Genomic DNA, 23,623 nt, shown 5'->3' on the forward strand with positions numbered 1-23,623 from the left:
CCCCTCCTCGCCAGGCCACCCCACAATTTGTTTTGTAACTCTAGCAGCTTGGACGGGGGGCACTCTGACCTTTATCCTGGACTGTTGGTGTGTGTGTGTGTGTGTGTGTGTGTGTGTGTGTGTTGGGGCGCTGGTGTTGTGGGGTTAAAAAGGGCACAGTGAGAAACAGCTGTGCCAAAGAGCGGCACATACTAGACAGTAAATAAAAACACACAGACAGAAAAAGGCCTGGGGCTGCTCCACACGCCTCCCACTGCCTCTGAGCCCACTCCACGTCTAACAGAAAGGTCGCAGGTTCGATCCCAGCAGCAGACATGCCCTGAGCAAAACAAAAGGCCTTCCAGCCTTTCACACACACCATTTCAAAACAGTGCAGATGTGACACATGCTAAGCTGCACAGCTGCTGATTCTGCAGTGTGCTTCTCACACCGTAAAGATGATCCAGCAGGTTTCACGCACATAGAATAAGTGTGTTATATTTGCACGCATCACGGAAAGCTCAGCGTTCTTCAGCCATCAGCCAGCTGATCCCTCCAATCAGGAACCCTATGTGGAGAAACAGAAACACATGTTGACAGTGACCTCATCCATGTACCATGTGACCTGATCCCTACTGAAGCTCACCTGACCCCTTCCTCCCCGCACACCTCTACGCGCATCCATATCACGGCATAGAGGGCAACGACGAGCCAGCCCAGTCACACTCGGCCAATTATGTAATTATGTAAAGTTGTAATAAACTTGCAAACAATGGCTACAAAGTCCCGGAAGTAAACATGTCAGACTCTCACTGCAGAGCTGTGTGTGTGTTTGTGTGTGTTATTTCAGCTGATGGCCAAGCAGCATCATGATTAAATGCACAGAAATACCTCAGAGCTGTTTTACATGAAACACCTGAAGCAGTGCAAGGATCAGGAGGCTTCGGCTCAGGGTCACTAGTGCAATGCAAAACAATGGCTAATTGCCTGCAGCTAACACTGTTCTGCAGTCCGACCATCACATGGTGTCATGTGACCTCACACAGAGGAAAGATTTCCTGTGGGTCGGCACTAAGGCAGCTCAGCCAGAAGATGGAAAACAACCCAAACTGTAAAGAGAATAATTTGAGTCTGATCACTGACCCACACTGCTGCAGGTCACATGGAACGCCTGTCTCTGCTCTGATTGGCTGTCTTCAGTGCTTCATTCCTCACACATCCTCCAGATCCATCCTCATCGGCCGTAACACACATGCTGCTGTCAGAGCAGCAGCACATTCTACTGAGAACGGTGTGTTTTCAAGACCTGAGCGAGCGAGCATGCACACTCTGATTGGTTTTGACTCGGCACTCAGAAAACATTAAACTTTCAGTCAAAAACACTTTGATTTTCTATCAGGAAAAAGAGACTAAAGTCCCCACAGAGAGAGAGAGAGTGTGTGTGTGTGTGTGTGTGTGTGTGTGTGTGTGCGTTAGCTGACTCATATCATCTGTATCCTGCTAACTTGGAGACAGACGACCGAGCCATCTGCTCACAAGGCAACAACAAATCAGTGACTTTTCCCAGCAACATTGCTCTCAGCAAGCCGCGTGATTGGCTGGCAGAAGCTGGACCTGAATATCACTGACTCAGACTCTGTTTGGTGGATTCAGACTTTAAATGTTGTAAATGTGGTGCCACCGACCAATCAGGACCAACTCGCACTACACAAGAGAGGAAATCCAGAGTAATCACGCTGCATCATTAAGACGGTGTCACTTTCTTGGCCTTTACAGCTTCGTCATCTCTCACGTGCTCTCCGTAGTTTTTTCTCTGCCAGCCAGCTTCTGTATCACGTGGTATAAGGCTCCGCCCTTGTCATTTGCTGAGCAGGAAGATTGAGCGCTTGTTTTCATGCAGATTATGTCCCCGATCAAAATGCCGTACAATCGTCATCTTTTTTTCTTTTTTCTTAAAATCGTTGTCATTTGGAAATGAGATCACACAAAAGTAGGAATTGAGATCGCAATTTTCTAACGATTAATTGTGCAGCCCTAATTCTTAGAGCGTCGCAGCTGCAGTGTCAGGGCTCAAACCTCCTCAGAATCTGGGTAATTTATATCTTGGGTTACAGACCAGTGAAGCCAGTGTAATGTAAGGATTCCAGTTCCCTTTCTCAGTCTGCCTCACAAACACCACAAGATCTTCCGCACTCATCATATGACCCACTGAGATCAGGTTTAAACTCAGCCTGGCTTCCAAATCTGATTTAACAAATACGACCAAACTGAGCTAATGGGAGCGATCTGCAGCTATCACCTCTGTGCAGGCCCTGTCCTTTACCGATATCCCAGAATGCATCTACCCGTCAGTACGACAGGATTATACCCAGACCAGACCTTGTTTGGGTGAGGTGAGAGATTTGCAGCTTTAACACCAAAAAAGTGTGTGTGTGTGTGTGTGTGTGTGTGTGTGTGTGTGTGTGTGTGTGTGTGTGTGTGTGTGTTAGAGATGGCACGATACCACTTTTTTATGTCCGATACCGATACCGATATCATAAATTTGGATATTTGCCGATACCGATATGAATCCGATATAGTGTGTTTTTTAATCAACAAAACTGTTTTGTTTTTTTTTAATATCTTGCTGCATTTTGTATAAGTTCATACTCAAGTTTAAAACAACAACTACACTAAAGCTATTCTGTTATACCTGTATGCAAAAAAAAAAATATTTCATAGTTCAGCAATACTGATCAATCTAATAAACTTAGACCTACACCATCCTCCCTATTCTGGTATTTTAAAGAGTACTTAGCATAAATATTAAGCAACCTAACTAATAGGGTTCCAACTCCCAGCAACAACAAAAATAAATAAATAAAAAATAGGGAACCACCCCTCACGCGCCACCTCATGATGCTTAATCAACGTAATCAACCTTAATTTGATGCAGTGTGGAAAAAATGCACAGAAATCAATTATTTTTCAAGAAATATTAAATAGATTCAACATCTTTCTTCAACAAAATTGCAGACTGCACAGATGGTACCTTCCCAAAGGAAAAAGTACTATAGCTTACTAGGGTATATATATTAGACTTAATAGTCACTATATACAGTAATTGACTTCTATTCATTTTACATCAAATTAAAACTTTGGGTGTAAGATTCGGATAATTATTTATTAAAAGCTAGACATTTTAAATGAGAATAAGAAAGAAAAGTATGTCTTTGTGCCCCCTTTTCCCTGTTAATGCCCTATCGGCCCCCCTGGCTAAACTTTGCTAGATCCGCCCCTGCACAGTTACCAGCCGTCAGCTACGTAGAAAAAGATCCTCGAGTAGAAAGTAATAATAAATAAATTCTAACAACAGCTTATCAAGCTTAAACGTGCTGCTGTTGTTCAGCCGCTGGTTTCCTCTTTCTGGTGCAAAGTGGGCCAAAAGCAAAGAAGAGAGACGGACTCGAGACAGAAAAGCCGATCAGCTGATCATTAAGCAGTTTCATGATTGAAGTAGCAGCAAGAAGAGGCAGTCGCTCCATATATGGCTTGTTAAGCTTAACGCAGGAATGCTTTACAAACATTCAGAGATGGACTTACACACTTGCTTTACTTCTCTCGGGGATAACTTTGTCGGAGATGAAATGCCGGGTTGCTAGCGAAGCTCCACATGCTATCCAGACCACCGACAGGTCCCGCATGCCACAGCCGCTCTATCACGTGATGCATACTGCTCCGACGTGCTAACGTTCTGAGATGAGTTACGGCGTGTTGCAAGTTTTGTGAGGTGCTTTCGTGATATTTAATGGATCGGATTACATTTTTTATTTTTCTCCGATATCCGATCCAGTAATTTAGGTCAGTATCGGACCGATACCGATACGTAATATCGGATCGGTCCATCTCTAGTGTGTGTGTGTGTGTGTGTGTGGAGGGGGGGGTGACTCTAAGTGTGTGGTAACGTAATGTTCACACACACGCACGCACACACACACAGGGTCAGTCCGCTGAGCTTCATAGTGATGACCTTTCACCTTTCAGGAGCAGACGATCTGTTGCAAACCCAGAGCTGACAACATTCATCATGCACGTCCATCTTTCTGCCACTGTCATGTAAACACACACACACATACACTCACGCTCATAATTACCAAAGCTCCAAATATACGATCCAAAGCCACGGGGCTTCACACACTCCTGCAGTCAGCCAACAACATTATTCTGACAAATAACCTGTAATTCCCACCGCTGGCCGGCCGCCAACACAAAGCTTCATTCAACCCCCCCCCCCCCACACACACACACACACACACACACACACACACACAGTGACAGCTAAAGCAGAAGTCGGCTGTTTGATGAGTAATTTGCTGCATTTCTCAGGATAAAGCAGGCCGGTTACCTGGAGGCAGCAAAGCTAATGTGTGCTGTTGTGAGTCTGGAGCCTTTTGTGCTTTTGTTTAACCAAAAACACACAAAGATCCAAGAGGGAAAAATGTCTGGAACGCTTCATAAAGAGCAGGAAGGAATCGCCTTTAGGTGAAGCTCAAAGGAAATCCATAAAGTCTGAAACCACGGCCTCAAATCAGATGGCTGGGAAGACACCGTTTGTCTCGGCACATCACAACAAATATAAAGGAAACGATCCTCGATCGTTGCGTTCTGCTAATTATTCTCACCTGTCTAGGTGTATTTATTCAGCACTTGCAGGCTCGAGCCTCTTCATACTGTAGGGGTTAGGGTTAGACCCAGACCCAGCAGTCTTAATAATCATATCACCAGGCAATTGGCGGCATTGGAAAGGAAAAACTCCCTTTTAACAGGAAGAAACATCCAGCTGAAGCAGGCTAAGGGAGGGGCAGCCATGTGCCGCAGCAGCCTCCACCCGAGAATCACTGAGTTCATGTGTGAAGCTGAGCTGAACGAAAGCTGGCGCCATGGTGGTGCAGAGTGGGGCTGCCACGATTAGTCGACTAGTCACGATTATGTCGACTATCAAAATCGTCAACGACTAATTTAATAGTCGACGCGTCATTTGAAGCTTTGTAAGAGCGTAAAAGACGCAGGAATAAGTAGTAGGATTTAAGAGTGTATAACGCACTGAAACAGAAGATGGCAGCACTGCATGTACAAGGATGCCAGCTGCCATTAAACCCCGAAGAAGAAGAAACTGTGTCCCAGAATTCATAGCGCGGCCCTGCTCAGTTTCCAACAATGGCGGCAGTTAGTTAGTTTTAATGTTACTCTTATTATTCTTTCTGGATCGCAAAATAAACGTTTAACATATTTTCAGACGAGAATGTAGCTGTGTAAACTTCAAACATCTGCTCAGTTTATCAGGACACCACATATTTTCAAAAGCGCTCCGACGTTTTCGGAGACGTCTGTTACCCACTAGCTCGATAGCTAGCCGGGGTTACAGGCTCATTAGAGCCGGTGAGAACACCGGACTCCCGGCAAATCGTTTTCAAACCCACCGCCGTCTTTCGCTACTCAGGTTAAACATGATATATAAGTCACTTAGATAACTTAAAATGTTATTGTTTGGCTTTTTTCCGTATTTTATTTGTTCCTGAGTAAATCGGTTTGGCTGAGATTAAAGTTATAGTTTTTACACAGCTGAACAAACGTCAAGCAGACAACTGATTATCAGAACTGTGAGATGCTCGAGAATATACTCCGGTGTCCTGTTATATTTTAGATAGCAAGGAGCAGACGGCTGAGTTTATTAAACTCCACCGAAACAATCTGCAAACTTCATTAAAATTTAATAAACTATCATCTTGTCTTTATTTTTAGTTAGTACAGACCTTAAACACTTAAAGCTAAAAGCTAATGATAGTTATATAAGAGCAGATGCTGCTGGTGCAATAAGCTGTACGTTTTACGTCCAATGGATGATGATCTGATTAGTCGACTAATCACAAAAATAATCGGTGACTAGTCGACTATCAAAATAATCGTTTGTGGCAGCCCTAATGCAGAGGCTGGCCCTGTCACCTCACAGGAAAGAGGTCCTGATTTCAAACACATGCTCATTAGGTCAAATGGAGACTTCTAATTGGCTGTGGGAGTCCGTGTGAATCGTGTCTCTATGTGTTAACCTTGTGACAGACCTGCAACCTGTCCAGGTGCCCCGCCTCTCTGCCAATGACAGTTCACAAAGGCTCCAACCAAACCACCCCCTGAAGTGGAAGAGGAAGGATGGGAGGATGGGGTCATTCTCGGCCTGTAACACCATTGTGCTCACTCTGTCCACATACAGTCGAGGACAGAAGGAAGCAAGGACAGGAAGAAGGAAAGGTAAGTAAAAAGGGTGCCAACAGAATGACGGATGAAAGAAAGAGAAGAACAGCAGATAATCAGAGGCGGAATGAAGGAAAACTGGAGAAGCAAAGGTAACATCAACATGAGCTGTGAGCAGGGAAGGAACCAAAGAAGGGAGGAAGGATGAATTAGACGCACCTGGGTCAAACACAGAGCTGCTAGGAAACAAACGAGCAGGTACAGGTACACACACACACACACAGAGAGAGGGGGACACTTCTTGGGTTTACTACGCCATATTGGCTGCTTCTCTCGCCTTCTGCGTCTCCTTGGAGACGGTCAGTGTTGCAGAGTTGGTCGCCACACACACACACAAACACACACACACGCATAAGCACTATTAATTATCTCCCCTCGCTTTCAAATCTGTGAATCGTCTCCAAGGAAGCGGCCGAAGTGATGAAGACGAACAAAAAACTACTGTGTGTGTGTGTGCGTGTGTGTGTGCACTGAGGCAGACCTTCACTGCTCTCTACAGAATTAAAAGCAGAGTTCCTCTTTCTCTCTGTCTCTCTCCTTCTAACCTTCCTTTCCTCTCCTGTGGCCTTACTTCCTCCCGCTCCTCTCCCCACTCGTTTCAGCTGTGGTGCCCTTTCCCCAGAGTAACCCCCACCTCCACCCCTCAGCTGTCCATTCTGCTGATATGCAGCAGTCATGAAGGTCAGTGAGCTCTTTGCCTGAAGGACATGCTGTCAGTGGATGCAGCGTGTGCTGCTATGCAGTAAAACATGTAAGAGCTTAGCATGGAAACAGTGCAGCTATAAATACAGCATGCAGCCTTCCCCTGCACCACCCGCAGGTGTAGCAGACTTCACTGAGCATGTCAGAGGGCCTGGAGTCAGCTGAAGGCTCTCTGTGCCCGTCTTTTATTTATAGACCGCCATCAACAGCAAAGCAGCTCGTGACCTCACCTGTCCTGACAGCTGGTTTTGAAACGATTTACTTCAGTTTTCAGTTAATACTTCAGCCAATCACAGACCAGACTGAGACAGCGCTACACAGTATTAGAAAGAGCCACACAGTCCCTGTTACTGCAGCCAGACTCACACAGACCAACACAGACTCACACAGACCAACACAGACCCTCACAGATGTGCTTTCCAACATTCACACTCGGATCATGGTCCAGTATCTCTCAGACCTTCTAATTGGACTCCTCGACCTCCTGAGCTAAAGCCACCCACAAAAAAGTAATGGTAATAAAATCTTTTTATCATAATATGTCCAATGACTTCTCTCACCCCAAACTCTCAAATTCTATGCTCAGTTGCGCCAACAAAAAGCTCGGCCTCCTTTTCTGAGTGCCGTTGGGAGAACTCAGCTGACTGGTGCTCAAATCTGTTCCTGTGTAATCTTTACTTGTGTTCTGCATCCTCACATACGTCTGAGCAGCAGGTGTATACGCCTCCCCTTGGGGGAGGGGCTCCAAGCCATCTTGCATGACCGCGCAGCTTTAAAAGTTTGTGAGTCCATGAGCAGGTGATTACAGTTAATTAAAAGAAGATTGCTCCGCCCACAGACAACCCAAACTGTAAGTGCAGAGTGATGGAGGAGCTGTGTTTACAGTCACTGATGTGGATGATGCAGCAGCTCTACGTGTCCTTCTCATGCTGAGCGGTTGTGGGGTTACAGACTGCCAGTCCACTTAACCCTAACCCACTGTACCTTCATGAATGCTTAATTCTACTTTCCACTGCGGAGCTGAAGCCCGTTGAGCTGCTGGCATATTCTCCTTCAAGAGCTCATCTGCACCAAGCAGCCAGGAACAAGCTTCCACTCAGAGATCAGCAACAACATGAATACGTGTATGACGGTCAGCGCTCACTGCGTCCACACTAAAACACTGACTTCAGAAAATTCAGACTGGATTTACACATCAGCCAATCACAGCCTCTGGCTCTGCCTCCAGCTCACACAATCACTGTGCAACGGTGATGCTGTTGTGCAACACAAAAGTGAAAGACCATTTGTCTGGTGCTACTGCTTTACCTTTTTCACCTTTGATCGGGTTTCATAAGATCGCTCTTGCACACACACGCACGTAGGTCAGACAGTGACCTCGCAAGCACGAAAACAACCACCGCTTTTCAGGCACGTCTTTTGTGCATGCCAAGTGCTCCCACACTGAAATAGAACAGAGAGACAATCACACACATGCAAGAGCTCAGCTATAAATAGCCTGTGTGTGTGTGTGTGTGTGTGTGTGTGTGTGTGTGTGTGTGTGTGTGTGTAACATAGCAGCAGATGTGGCTCTGCAGCGAGCTCCATCCGTCACTGTCAGGAGCGTGTACATGTAGCATCACGTGCACGGTGAAATGCAAAGAGAGGAAAAATAAAAACAGAGCTAAGCATTAACGTACCGCTGCTTTAATGTTGACTCAGCACACACACACACACACATAAGGTACAGGGCTTGGACCTTTGACCTTGTTCCTGCCTAACCCTAACCATGGACCCATCAGCCACTGGTGAAGGTTTAACGCTGTTAACGGGCACATCAGTCAGTGTCCATACTAACACTACAGCTTCCCTCCATCCGTAACTTCCGTTATGAACGAGAATCAGAGTGTGTGAGAGAAGCTGGTTTGTGACCTGTGTGTGTGTGGTGTGTTGCACGGTGCACGTGACGGAGGGTCTCATGCAACAGCAGCAGCAGCAGCAAAGCCATATAAGGTAGAAAAGAAAGAGAGAACCAAAGACAGACTTTCTGTGACCTTTGACCTGGTTTATCTCTAAATTCGGCTCTGCAGAGGTGAACCTGCTTCTATGAGGCTGACCCAACAAGTGTGTGTGTGTGTGTGTGTGTGTGTGTGTGTGTGTGTGTGTGTGTGTGTCACTGCAGCTGTACCAAGCACAGAAAGCAGAAAGTGTTAGTGTGTACATGTGTGCTCATCATCAGGCGTAAAGCTGCAGAGCTTTGAACTTCCCAGCTGTCCCATCAAAAGATCTGCTTCCTCTCTGTGTCTGACACACACACACACACACACACACACACACACATCTTTTTTTTTTCTGCATCTGTTCCTGTCACATCTCCTCTACCGGTTCTGCTGTTATGAAACAAGTATTTTTAATCCTTCGACAGGTAAACTACAGATTCAGTTAAAGTAGGAGAGAATAAATATGAAGCTTTAATGATCCCAGCAGGATGCACAACAGCAGCATACACCGAGACGTTAAAATGATCATTAGATTTTTTCTTTTCACTGCAGAATTAAATTCATATTTAAATATAATACTCTTCTTCAACAACCTTCTAAACCAGGAGCACCAACCACTGCAGTTCCTCGGGTGTCCAGCAGAGGCAGCAGTGAGTCAGTCCCACAGACTACCACGTTAAAATAAACATGTTTACAGCCGGACACAGAGGGTTTTAGCCTGTATAGATAATTTCCCTATTTATAACGGCTGTATGCGTTTCAAGTATTAGGGGCATGGCCTCTTTGACTGACAGGCGGATGGCGATGCAGGCAGCTGTAGCTGCTAGCTGTCATGCCAGGCTTCACCTGACCTAAAGACTGTGTTCGTGTTATCGGATAACTCTCATTCAAATGTGGTCTCTTAAAAAAGAAACATCATGGTGTCCAAAAAGCTCAAATCAAAGCTGCAAAAGGAGACGTCACAAACCAAAGGGTGATGTCATGGTTACTGACATCACTAATGAGCTGCTTGTGCAACAAACAGAGATTGCATTGTTCATATTCGGGAAAATTATTCATGACTCAAACAGACACTGTGGAAAACAGACTGTCAGTGTCTTCAGACACCCGTCACCTGGCCTTCACACACACACACACACACACACACACACACACACACACACACACACACACACACACACACACACACACCTGTCCAGCGTGTGTGTGTTGAAGAAGTGTATTATATTTAAATATGAATTTAAATATGAATTTATTTACTGCAGCACTTTCAGAGCTACCTCTGTGTGTGTGTGTGTGTGTATGTGTTGTTCATAGTGTCAGAGCGACCTTCACGGCACCAGCTCACACTATTACTACACTACCCTGATTCCTCTGTTTTATATACACACACACACATAAATCTCACCGTCACCTGCGGAAACGCACACTTTGACCCGGTGGGATGGACTGTGGCTGTGCGGCATGTCACTCTGTGAATTTGCACATTTGTGGGTGTTTGATGTGTGAGTGTGTGTTTGTATGTCAGTGTGTGAGTGTGTGTAGGATGTTCTTATGCAAGCGTTAGTCATCCCTGCAGTCTCTGTACCAGAGTACGGGAGCAGATCTGCCTCCAGTCAATCATACACAGCAGGAGTACTTACTGCAGTACTGCAGTAGGTACTCCTAGTACTAATGCAGGGATTGATTGACAGCTGGCGAGTTGCTGTGTTACCTCAGAGTTCAGAGAGAACTTCAGGGCCGTGTCGCTAACTTCCCAGAATCTGGAATCATCCGGCAAACCTGCACTTTTCTCTGCAGCTGTTTAAACATCCCACTCCACACTGTGACCCCCTGCAGTCTATCACAGAGTTTTTAACAGAGAAACGACTGAGGTTCCACCTAAGCTACAGCTCAGCGACATCTATGCCACCTGGAGTCATTGCATACCCCCCCAACAGTGCTTCCTCGACCTCAGTCGGACACATCCAGCACTTCACCGGCTCCAACATGGCTGCCAAAGAGAGCATTACATCACCTCAGAGCTCTGTATGCTGCTGCTGTATGCTCTGCATACTAACGTGCAGGCAGCCATGCAGAAACAGACCCTGGATTTGAAAGGACTTCTGCAGGAGACCTTAAATGAAGGCGAGGGCAGTTTCCAAGAAAGCTAAAATCTGTACGAGTGGAGGTTCTGGTGCGCTGGTGGCTACAATCGAGGAGGCACACCGCCAGCGAGCAGGGCGAGCACAGAAAACTCCAGAAGGCTTTTCTCCGATGGTTTCCGAGGAGTTCACACACTGAATAAAGACCCGGACCACGGCCACTGCTTTTTGATTGCACCAGAACACACACAAACACACAGGGTGGAGGCGGTGCGCTACGTTATCACACAGTATGGGAATAACAACATCCAAACACACACACGCCACAAAGAGAGCAGGAAGGCCGGCTCTGACCGCGGTATAAAACAGCAGAGAGCCAGACTGGGCCAGACCAGTACTCCAGCACCCACTCATCGATCCGTGTTAAACAGAAGTGCTGCAGAGCCTGTGGACTAACCAGGTCAAATGATTAAATATGGGACCCGCTCGGCAGCAGGCCTTCCTACAGCTCTGGTGTCCCAGTAACGAGCAGACAGAGCGTGCAATAAATTTGAGTGCTTTTGAGCGCATATAGTCAAGCTAAAGCCCACATTTGATTGACTAAACATCCATCACACACACACACGTATGTGTCATGGTAAGAGAGTGTGTGTGGAAGTGGTATACAGGAAAGAGAGGAAATAATGAAAGGCAGCTCCACCCAGGAGGCCCCGGCCCGCCCTGCTCCACTTGCGCTCCAGAAGTCCAGGTGGTCAGTGTCAGGACGAGCATTCACTGTGAAGTTGCGTGATGCTTCGTTTCGTTTCTGCTAAACTTCAAATTATTAGTTAGTCAATCAGATCACGTTTATTCACGTGCACCAGCCAATCACCACCGAGAGTCCGATGGGCTGACCCGCCCCATTCGGCATCAGGACGAATGATCACCATCACCCCACACACACACACACACACACACACACACACACACACACACACTCAGCTTTATGTCCAACTCCCACGGTCACCATGGTGATATATGTATGATTTCATTCAAAACAAGAGGATGAGATTTAGCCCAGTGTGACTGATTTATGTGTTTTTAGATCAGGAGGCTAACGGCGTTCTCACAGGAGTAATAATGTGCATGTTTCAGTTTCTGGCTGCACAAATCCAAAAATAAAATCAGCCTCCAAACTTTGATCACCACTTGATCATAGCCTGGCTCCGGTAAACCCAGCTGAGTAAACTCAGGACACGAAGACACGCACAGCTACTCGCTCACGCGTGTTTCGACACATATTCGGACAAACAGGAATGTGGCCCATTACTCCATTGCTTCATACCAATAACCAGGCTTGTGCCAATAGCACGCCCGCCTGATTGTGCAAGACTCACAAAGGTTTCAGGTACAGACAGCGTTGGCGTGGTGCTGGTTTGTATGTGCCAACTGTAACACTGTAGCAGTAATGATGTCACCACAAACTCTCAATATAAACATGTAACAAAATCACTTACACGTGTTACCGATACTTTATTGATTTTAATCACGATCAGCGACAGCTGTTACTGAGTCAGCTGCTCCTCACTCCTCACTGCAGTGTGTGTGTGTGTAACATAGCACTGGAGCACTGAGCTCTGCGGTCACGCAAGCCTGAGCAGCGTTCAGGAAGTGGGTCAGTGAGAGAGGCAGGGAGGGAGGAGTGGTGAGGAGGTTAGTTAGGAAAGGAGGGAGCATGTTGGGGTACAAATGTGAGCAGAACATGAAGTACGAAGGAGAAGAGACTGGAACGTTTCCCTGTGTTTACTGGGAGCATGTGCTCACACGTTACACACGCATGCTAACGTTGTGTGTGTGTGTGTGTGTGTGTGTGTGTGTGTGTGTGTGTGTGTGTGTGTGTGTGTGTGTGTCTTTGCATCCCAAAGAACACTGAAGGCCTCACCCTACTCTCTCTCTCCTTGCCGCATGCAGGTAAGAGCCTGCTCACTTACAACCCACACACACACACACACACACACACACACGCGCACACACACACACACACACACCTAAAGTTTCCATCACTGTCCTGAGCCTTTCAGTGAAAGCAGTGGGTGTTTATGACCTATTATGTTACATCACACTATGGTGAGACTGCGTCACAGTTGCATCACATCTGGACTGCCAGAGCGCCGCGTTTCTAGTTCGTGATGAGTTCCTGCATCGGGCGGCTAGCCGGCATCTGTGAGGTCGTACTCACAGGAAGTCGAGCTGACGGCTCTGAATGAGGCCGATATCTGTCCTGTGAGGTGACAGCAAGGACACGCATCTGTCGCACCAAACCTATTTATAACACACACACACACGTACACACACACTCCTCTCTATTACTCTACTTTAAAACCTAGTCCTTTTATAGTTATTTTTAATTGTTGTTTCCTTCTTGGATAAAAGGCACCAAAGTGCGTGTGTGTGTACTGAACCATATCTGTGTGCTGACTGTGATGGCTTGAGTTCCTCAGTAACTGAGCTGATAAACAGTGTGCATGTTCACATCAGCCTGAGCACGCCTTCCCCTGGCACATGGTTACTACGGCTATATGCCATGCAAGCGTGTGTGTGTGTTTGTGTGTGAGCTCTCTCTCCGTGCTCGTTTACACCATGGCATGGAAATTTCCTTTAACCTTTTCTCTCGTTTACACCAGTGCCCTTGAGAGTTGTCACACACACACACACACACACACACACAGCCTACGTGGCGATAGAGGGCCCAGCCGTCCTTCTGTTGATACTATAAACTGTGTGTGCTTAGCTCATAAAACCATCAAATCTGCTTATCAGTCAGATGATTATTACTACAAATACTACTACTAGTCACAGTACTATCAGCCTCCTGCTTACAATTACTACAAGCACACAAGTACTCGGCCTCCTGCTGCTGTGTGTCTGACCAAAACAACACAAACCAGTGCTTCACACTTTACAACAGCTACATCAAACAAGTACTTATATTACAATCACGGCTCAAGAGTTGGGAGTTCACCTTGTAATCGGAAGGTTGCCGGTTCGAGCCCCGGCTTGGACAGTGTCGGTCGTTGTGTCTTTTGGCAAGACACTTCACCCGTTGCCTACTGGTGCTGGTCAGAGGGCCCGGTGGTGCCAGTGTCCGGCAGCCTCGCCTCTGTCAGTGCGCCCCAGGGTGGCTGTGGCTACAATGTAGCTTGCCATCACCAGTGTGTGAATGGGTGGATGACTGGATGTGTAAAGCACTTTGGGGTCCTTAGTGACTAGTAAAGCGCTATACAAATACAGGCCATTCACCATTTACTACTACTAGAAAGCAGCTTCTAAAGCTTCTACTACTCAGTGGAGTACTCTTGCTCTTGCTGTTTACTATACTGTTGCCAGTACTTTTTTCAGTTGCCACAACTTGTATCAGTTGTACTTCGTGTGCTGCAGTATAGTATTATATTTATACTATGCCGCTGCAGAACTACTGCAGTATTTTGTAGGTACTTGTTAGCAGCAGTGAGGTGACTTTTATCCCATGAGAAGGTTCAGTAAGGTGGAGTAGCTGCTGGGTGGTGCCGGTGCTACAGCGTGGTTCAGTGAGGAGTGAGCGAGCACTGGATGCAGACACGTGTGATTGAACGGAGCTGAACGCTGCCGTGCGCCCTGAATGTCCTCTGCTACAAGGAGAGCGTATGACAGGCTGCCTCGCACAGGTATGAATACAGGTGTGTACAGGTGAGATTGTGGCATGCCCTGTGGTACGCCTCGGCACAGAATACTTGAAACTTCCCATCATACGCAGCTGCCGCCGGCTGGGAAAAGATGTGCCGAGGCTAGTCCAGAAGTGCCGAAAGTTATTACTGCGAGCACTACGACACGAGTGACGGCGAGGAGGTGCAGCTTTAACTCGGTCCAGACGCTCAGAATTAAAGAAGCGCTGATCATGCTTCCGATGACACGTTGGCTCAGGTATGAATACAGTGTTTGAAGCCCGGGGTTTCACAGAGACGTACTTTTTATCACACAAAGCGGCTCGCCCTCTACTCTTCTTCTCTGATGCTCGCAAGGCCTTCTCGTCCTATAATCGGATGCACATGTGTGTGAAAGTACAAGCGCGGTGATGCTTGAACTAAGGAGAAGACCTGTTGTTGTAATCTCAGCCAGTAATCCTGCTGGATTACAGGACGGCGCGACACTCGGGTACCAGGGTGCAGCTGATGTTTGTGTCCTCCCATCGCAGACATTTTTACAGCTCCATACCTCCGAGTCGACGCCAGCCCAGCCAAAACATTGGCAGCGTGACAACGAGAGAGAGAGAGAGGCGCCCAGGCCTCGCCGATCAGCAGCAGACACATTTCACAGACAGAGCCTCACCCACCACAAGTCTGAGCTCAAACCCAAACCCAAGCATCGTCAAAGCCTCTGCAGTGCTCACGCTGCATGAAGGTCCACTCGGCCCGGCAGCAGAATCTGTTTCCTAAATGTGTCACATGCTTCCTCCTGTACAGACGGCAGGCTTCACACTGTTCTCGTCACCTAACTGCCTTCATTTTAAAAACAGACAGGCCTCGGCCGTGATAAATCAGGTAAGAGACACAGAGAAGTTGAAGGAAGTAGGGCAGGCGGTGAACTCTGCGACCTCCAGTCCTCCATGTTTCCCTCCGCAGCCCTGAGCTGGAGGCTGGATTCCCTCTGCTTCACCTTCCTATCAGCCTGCTACACAAAGCCACAGCAGGAGCAGGTGCACAAAGAAAACCAGCCTCACACTCATGTTGACACTATCAATCCCGACACAGAGTCCGTGGGAAGAATACAAATCACCTGTACAGGTTAGATAAGGACGTTCATGTGGAAGCATCCACGCTCAGGAAAATTTAGGAAAAAACCTCTGATTTTACGAGGAAAGACATACGCACGCCTTACTTTACCACAGGAAACGTCCTGTTCCTGGCATTAAGTAAGGACCACAACACCACAATCAGATCCTCATCAGGCTGATTGTGGACCACACAGCGCACGGCTCACAGAACCAACGAACAGCTGCGGAGCATCTTCTTCCTCTCTGCACGCCGCAGGACCCCCGCCGCCACCACAAGCATACAACTTCACAGCCAAAGACCTGCAAACCTGCCCCGCTCAAACCTCATAATGACACCAGGGTCCTGTGTGCCCATAATTCAGCTCGCCTCATTCACGGTTACACTCAGCATCAGCATCAGCTGACTCTGAAGTGACAGAGTGAAGCCAAAACTGGTTCAAACTAGAAGTCAGAACAAAGCTCCAGTCCCAAAGGACATCCCTGCTTGACCTGCTGCAGTCCCGTGGTTACTGTTTTGATGGCTTGTGATGATTTAAATGGAGTGATGTGAGCTGAAGCTCTGAAGGAGCCAGAAAAACAGAAAAGCTGAGAAAAGTGTGAGCTATGGCACAGCCTGTAAGGCAGATCATCTGCATTAAAGCAACAACCTGGAACCTGGCCCCAATGAACAGATTTACACGCTGAACATGTGCATGTGAGAGAGGATTGCTGACACATTTATTCCACTACGAGATCCTCCGGAGAGCTCAAAGTGACCAAAGCAACCCACAGCACGACCAACGGCTCTCAGCCACAGCTTCAGGAGGAAAACGATGCGCACGAAGACAGCGGACTCAAGTGGTTAAAGAAGAAGCTCTGAGCAGCTGTAAGGTCAGTAAGCCTCTGCTAGCCCCGTTTATGGAAACTGGGCTAAAGGTGACGCTGCCTCAGCTACTCCAGAGCAGAAACACAAAACGGCACATTATGAGGAGGTACGCTCGCCCGGCCTGAATCTGGAGGTCAGTGCTGATTATCTGCAGGAATATGTGACACCACTGAATGACCGTGAGGATCAGAGCACCTGAACACTCAGGTGAGGCTTACGCAGCATTAAAATCACCAAAATCTCATCTGTGATGCTGAATCCTTCATTACAGAGAGACCGCTCACCTGCAGAGCGCGCGCACACACACATGCACACACACACAGTCGTTGAAGGTGGCCAGGCTCTGAGGCGGATTCCTGATGAACCTCGGAGGGATTTGAGAGGAAGAAACCAAATTCCCAACACACACACACAACAGGAAACACGATCCACACCACCATCAGCAGGTCTGCTCTCATTGGCTCGGAACCTGCCCACTTACCGCTCATTTCCTGTGCCCTGAACTCGGTCTGGCAGGTGTTCCAATAGCCACACCGAGTTACTGCAGTGTATATTAGCAGCATGGTAAACACACACATCGCTTCTGGACACACGTTGCATCTAAAACTGCCGCTGGGTGTGTGTGTGTGTGTGTGTGTCTGTGCGTGTGTGTGTGTGTGTGTGTGACAGGTGAGTCACTGCAGGGCTGCAAGCTGAACACACTGCACTGCAGCACTGCACATCACGACTCCCACAGACAGATAAAAGAAGGAGAATGGCCAGGAGAAATGGAGAAAACCTTCAGAGATGTAGATCCTGTCTGCTTCTGGATGTGATGCCTGCATCCATCGCTGCCCTGGAACTTCAAAGCTCACCTCTGTCAGAGTCCACCTGCAGACTGATGTGGTTTATGTCAGGTAGGCCGAGCATCACAGGAGGAACACACCTGCTCTGGTTCTCATGATCTCCACCCTTCATCACTGCTCCTGTCAGCTATTTGTGCACTGACGCCACACACGCACTCAGAGGCATGGTGGCAATAGGCTAAATCTCCATGAAATGAACACGATAAACAGCACAGAGCGATTTTCAGCTTCATCACAGCTCTCATGTGGCTTTGGGCCCAGAGGAGGCCCAGAGTGCTTCACAGAGTGTGTGTGGGGCCTTTTTAAACTCAGCTGTGAGCAGCCACTGATCCTTTTCATGATGTTAACCACACAATTGAAAGCCTTCACACCAAGAATGGTCCAAACTTCAGCTGAGAGACTGTCTGAGCTGCTTCCTGCACAGCACCAGGTCAGCCACGAGTGTGCTGCTGGTTGGAGTGGATACCTGAGAGGACGTCCTGACGCTCCGCGTCCTCGAGCTTCAAATATCTGGAGTCTGAGTGGAGCGTCTCACCCAGCGCAAACACAGCGGTGAGGCTGGTGGGGCACGTCTGCTCCAACCCTAAACTGAGCGCGTTCAGACTTTTCTGCATGCTTCAGGATTTATTTCAGGAGCACAGAACGGTTTTTACGACGCCCACAAACAGGTGCAGCCACTTCAGTGCCCCGTGACCTCAAGACACATGCAGTGAAGACGGGAACGTCTGCCTATGTGTCCCCCCGTTTCCTGACATCAGTCGACACACATGACTCTCTGTGGCTGCAAGGTCACAGTCGCCAAGCCGAGCTAATCGTTGACCAGCTACAGTGAAACAAGGTGAGTGTCCTCGAGCCAGCCCTGCCCAGCGTCCAGCTGCAGCCAGCTGCTCATTTTACACACCTGATCCAGCCGGCAGCCTGATGGCGCTCAGCACCGACTCACCCGCAGCCCCTGCAATTGGGGTTGGCTGGCTGGCCCGGGCGTCCACAGTTCATTTAAGCTCTGAACAAGCTGCTTGTTGCGCTCTCCCAGCACACGTCAGCTGACTCCGTTTGATCGAAAATCACATTTTGCAGTGAACGTTTTTCCAGCTGAGAGCGACCTGTCTGCACGCCGCTCGCTGGGAGGAAACACTGAAGGACGGCATCAGCCTGACCTTTCAAACACTGAGCCGTCTGCTGCTTTGCTCATCAAGAACTCAAAGCAAACTGGGGAAATGCTGTGGAGCAGTCAAAGTTAGTGAAACAGCACACACAGAGGCTGCAGCAGGCAGGGAGCAGGTCTAAGACAGGCGACAGGAAAAGGAAATGACAAGCTTGAGTATGAAAAGAGAAGAAGAGAAGCACGAGGAGGTGGAGGAGGGGAGGAGGCGGTGCTGGCACTCGCCTACGTCACGGTGACGCCCCCTCCCCCCCTCCCTTCCTCCACTACAGCTCACATGACTGCAGCGGGCCTGTTCTGTAACTCCGGTCACGAGGAGAGAGTAGTATTACAATGAGCAGCCGGCAGGGGCGAGAGCCATCCACACACAGTGAGAGAGAGAGCAGCCTGCTCCAATAACCTCAGTGAATATTAACATGTTCATGCACCTCAGAGCACCGGCACCTTATCACTCTGTACAGGACCCACGTAGGGATAGCAACAACCACCCGATTGGTTCGTCTGCTCTTTATCTCCAAGGACTCTGCAGCCCAGCCTCGCAGGACACACGTCCACATCGCTGTCCCCGCCGCTCCACGCCAAGCTTCGACTCCATTTTGTTTCAGAGCAAACTTGTTCATGTTCTGATCGCACGTTTCACTCTCAGTTCAGCCGCACACGCTCAGAAGCACCAGAGACGTGTGGCTGCTCACAACAACACGGCTCAAGACTGCAGAGTGTGTGTACCAGCTGGAGACACACACACGTAAACATGTCATACACACAGCATGGACACTCACACACCAGTACACACACTGCCACTTGTTTTGCACATATTGCCACTTGTTTTGCACATATTCAACTCTGTATATTTTATATATTTTATTATTATTATTATTATTATTATTATTATTATTATTATTATTATTTTATTTTTTTACTATTTAATTTGTAAAAATGTGTATACACACACACACACACACACACACACACACACACACACACACACGTAGGAAGATATTTAGTATACACATCCAGAAATGCATACACTATTATATATTGTACATATATTTATTAGTTTCAGGTTGGCCATTCTTGTATTTTGCTCGTTTGTGTTGTTGTGTTTGCACATCTCTGTTGCTTGTGGGGCTCGCACACAAGAATTTCACTCGCATGTGCTGTGCCAGTGTGCCTGCACATGTGATGTGACAATAAAAAGTGATTTGATTTGATTTGATGTGTGGGATTATATTTACTATGATGTGTGTGAGGGTTGCCCCAGGCTGTGTGTTTGTAACGTACTATACTGTGTGTGTGTGTGTGTAACAGTGTGTGTGTGTGTGTGTAACAGTGTGTGTGTGTTACAGTGTGTGTAAAAGTACATGTAAGTGTATAAATAGTCCACAGTCTCCCCTGTATACACACACACACTCACAGTAACCTGCTTAAGCTGCCAATCAGCTGTGACAAATCCCCCCACCGCCCCAGCCTCAGCCTGATCATCTCCACTCACACACGCGCACGTGCACACGCACAAGGACAGACGGAATAGTTTGCGCGTGTGCCCCGCACGCAGCAGATGGAGATCGGAGCCGATAAGTTCCGGTGTCGCGTGAGAATTTTTCATTTCAGGGGCGTGCACGAGCAGAGTTCCCTCCGCGCACAGCACGAGGCTGCTCGGATACACGCGGGTCCACTCCACGCATCACCATCATCATCCTCACCCCGATTCACCGGTGACCTCTCCCCCTCACACACACACACCGGTTTAACGGGGAAAAAAACACCACGTGACCCAAACAAACGTTTTGTAACGCGCGGTTACGCAAAGCCTTACAAAACGCTCTGAGTTCACCTGAGCGGAGCCGCGCGCCCTTCCTCGCTCACAGCACCAGCACCGGATTCGGCACCGGGACCGGCAGACCGGAGCGGGACGCACACAGACAGGTCCCCAAACACGGACACTATCTTGCACACACACACCAGTTTTAATCCCGAATATGACGAACAGTTCACGCGTGAGGACACAACACGTGTCCCGGTCTGCGTGCCGACAAGAAAACTTCCTCCAACACTGCGTCAAAGTCTCACACACACACACACACACACACCCGGACCCACGCGCATGCAGACTGGGTCGGGATGCCGCCGCTGGCTCCCTTCACGCGCCCCGGTCCGCAGAGCTGCATGTGCACGGACGGTCTCTCACCTGGCTGCGCGAGCTCTCTGTCAGGTAACTGAAGACGAAGGACGACAGCTCCTCATCCAGCAGCGCCGCGCAGTCCGCCATCTTCCACTGAATGAGGAGCCGCGGAGCCGGGCGGAGAGTATAGCGGGAGGAGGAGCAGCGGCGCGGGAGCGCGCCTGCGGGGGGCGCCTCTGCTCACCCGCACACCACACGTGCGCGGACCGCGAGCGTCAGGATCGGCGTACCTGAGCGCCCACACAGGGACAAACATGAGGCCCGGGACCCAGAGGCGGCCCCCGGGGGGCTTAATTTGTGTGGCGTCATTTGCCCGGACCCCGCTGCTCTCTCTCTCTCCCTCACACACACACAAACACACACACAGTAACACTCTCTCTCTCCCTCTCTCTCACACACACCCATACACACACAGTAACACTCTCTCTCTCTCTCTCTCTCTCTCTCACACACACACACAGTAACACACTCTCTCTCTCTTCTCTCTCTCTCTCTCCTTTTCCCTCACACACACATACACACTCTCTCTCTCACACATACGGTAACACACCTGCTCCTCACTCTGGACTCTTCATAACTTTGTTTTGAAAAGCACAGGTGTGGACAGCATCCTGTGGCGGTTGCCAGGCAACTGTAAAGCCAACTTCTGTCAGTCACTGAGTCAGCCTGCTGCCATTGGCCGAAGGCATTCAGGTGAGGGCCTCGGCGCTGTGCCCTGGTGCCAGTGATGCTGCAGGCTGGTGTTACCGACACTTTTAATAATTCCAGCTTCTGAGCCGCGGCGTCACTTTTACAGGATGAATTACCATCAATTTACAAATCCTGAAAACATCTGAATGAGCAGCAATAACAAAACAGCTTTTAGCATTCCTGAATGTAGACGTGCCTGTTGGGTCAGCTTAGCGGACAGAAACAACATATCGATCCAATACCAATAACTGTATCAGTACTATCGATATTTGGATCAATCCCACCTCCATCTTTGGGTGGAGAAGAGGGGCAGGTTTGCAGGTGCTGTGAAATACTGAAACTTCATGTTTTGTCTGATAAACTGATCAGCAGGGCCGATATCAGCCTGCAGTATTTACTTTAGTCTTTCTTTGTTGTAATTGAGATTATGTTGATTAATTATTCTTAAATGAGTAAATCAGCCAGGTGGGCTCAGCATCGGTCAGTCAGGCCGGGCAGGTGAGCCTGCTTTGCTCCCAGCTCACTGGATACAGCCAGACTTCATGATTCCTGGGAACACGGCGGGTTTGAGCCCGCGCTGGAATGGTAGCGCTGGGCAGGATGACTGCTGTGTTTGCTTCGGATTACTCCTCACCCCCCACCCGACCCTGTGGCTTGTCACGTGTTCCATAATGTTGTGCTGTGGACATTTATGTGCTTTTTTGTGCAGAGGAGTTTTTTTGTTTCCTGTTCTCATGCTGTCCTCCTAGGAGCCAAGCATGAGTAGAGGTCTCTTTTTTTCCTCTTGTACTTTCCAATTGTAGTGTATATTTCAGTGTTTGTTTTCTGTAACGCTACCGATCTCCGACCTGTATCCCCATGTGATGTCGGTGTTGTGCGTGTAAGGTCGGGGGGGAGGTCGGGTCCAATTTCACTGCAGGGCAACCTGCATGTGGCGAATAAAGCCTCGATTGATTGATTGATTGATTGATTGATTGATTGATTTCTCTGTGTGAGATCGAAGCAGCGGATTAAGTGTGAGCTGTACACAGAGCCGGCTGTGTCTGACCTGAGTCATCCCACAGGGTCAGCTCCACGTCAGCACATACTCACTTTACCCCAAGTTATACCAGAAAGATGCTTTAACGTCCCCAACATATACACTCACTGGCTACTTTATTAGGTATACCTGTTCATCTGATTATTACACAAATACCTACTCAGCCAATCACACGGCAAGACGAGCAGCTGAAGTTCAGACTGAGCATCAGAATGATGAAGAAAGAATGTGGCATGGTTGTTGGTCTGAGTATTTCACACACTGATCTCCAACCATCTCTGAGCTCAGAGGAAATAATCAGCCAGCAGCAGCTCTGTGGGAGGAAATGACTCGCTAAGGTCAGAGGAAGATGGACAGACTGCTTAGATAGGAAGGCAGCAATAACTCCAATAACCACTCGCTACAACCAAAGTCTGCAGAAGACCATCTCTGAACCTTGAAGCAGATGGGCTCCAGCAGCAGACGACCACACCAGTGTCACTGCTGTCAGTAAGAACAGGACAATGAGGCTACGGCTAACACAGACTCTCAAACCTGGACAACAGAAGCTGGAGAAACATTTCCTGGTCTGACAGTTTAAAGCATGGATCCATCATGCCTGTGTCCATGTTCAGGCTGCTACTGGTGGGATTTTCAGTAAAAAAAAGCAGGTCCAAACTGGTATTAGCAGGTGTACACAATAAAGTGTCTGGTGAGTGTATCTCGTGCTCCGGTGCAAAGTTTCTAATGATGAGTCAGTATATAAACAGTAACCCTGTGAGGCTGCTTCAAACACTCGTTTATCACAGCGTTTCTCCTCTGGGATCTGTGTGATGTCACAAATTGAGGATCTCACTAACGCAGCACCAGGTGTGAACAGAAACAGCTCGTTTCAGACCGAGGACTGACGGGGGAGGATACAGAAGGCTTATTCTGAATTGTGAATCATGCAAAGCTGCCCTGATAGAGCCCAGGAACAAAGAGTGGAGATGGAAATGAGCAGAATAAATCAACTTTAATGTGACTGCGTGTTTCATGTA

The 23,623-nt window shown here is 48.3% G+C and overlaps 1 protein-coding gene across 1 annotated transcript in view; it reads right to left on the reverse strand.

The window, feature by feature from the left end:
• ppargc1b (peroxisome proliferator-activated receptor gamma, coactivator 1 beta) overlaps positions 1-21,273 on the reverse strand; it is a 58,190-nt gene extending 36,917 nt beyond the window's left edge. The window contains exon 1 of the mRNA XM_085471927.1: positions 20,882-21,273. Within this exon, the coding sequence (XP_085328053.1) occupies positions 20,882-20,962 (81 nt within the window). The 5' untranslated portion in view covers positions 20,963-21,273. The remainder of the gene's footprint in view (positions 1-20,881) is intronic.
• Between the last annotated feature and the right edge of the window lie 2,350 nt (positions 21,274-23,623).

This window comes from Copadichromis virginalis, linkage group LG2 (assembly GCF_057382275.1).
Source record: "Copadichromis virginalis isolate Kocher_CV1m ecotype Utaka linkage group LG2, C_Virginalis_male_GT1.1, whole genome shotgun sequence".
Classification (NCBI taxonomy): domain Eukaryota; kingdom Metazoa; phylum Chordata; class Actinopteri; order Cichliformes; family Cichlidae; genus Copadichromis; species Copadichromis virginalis.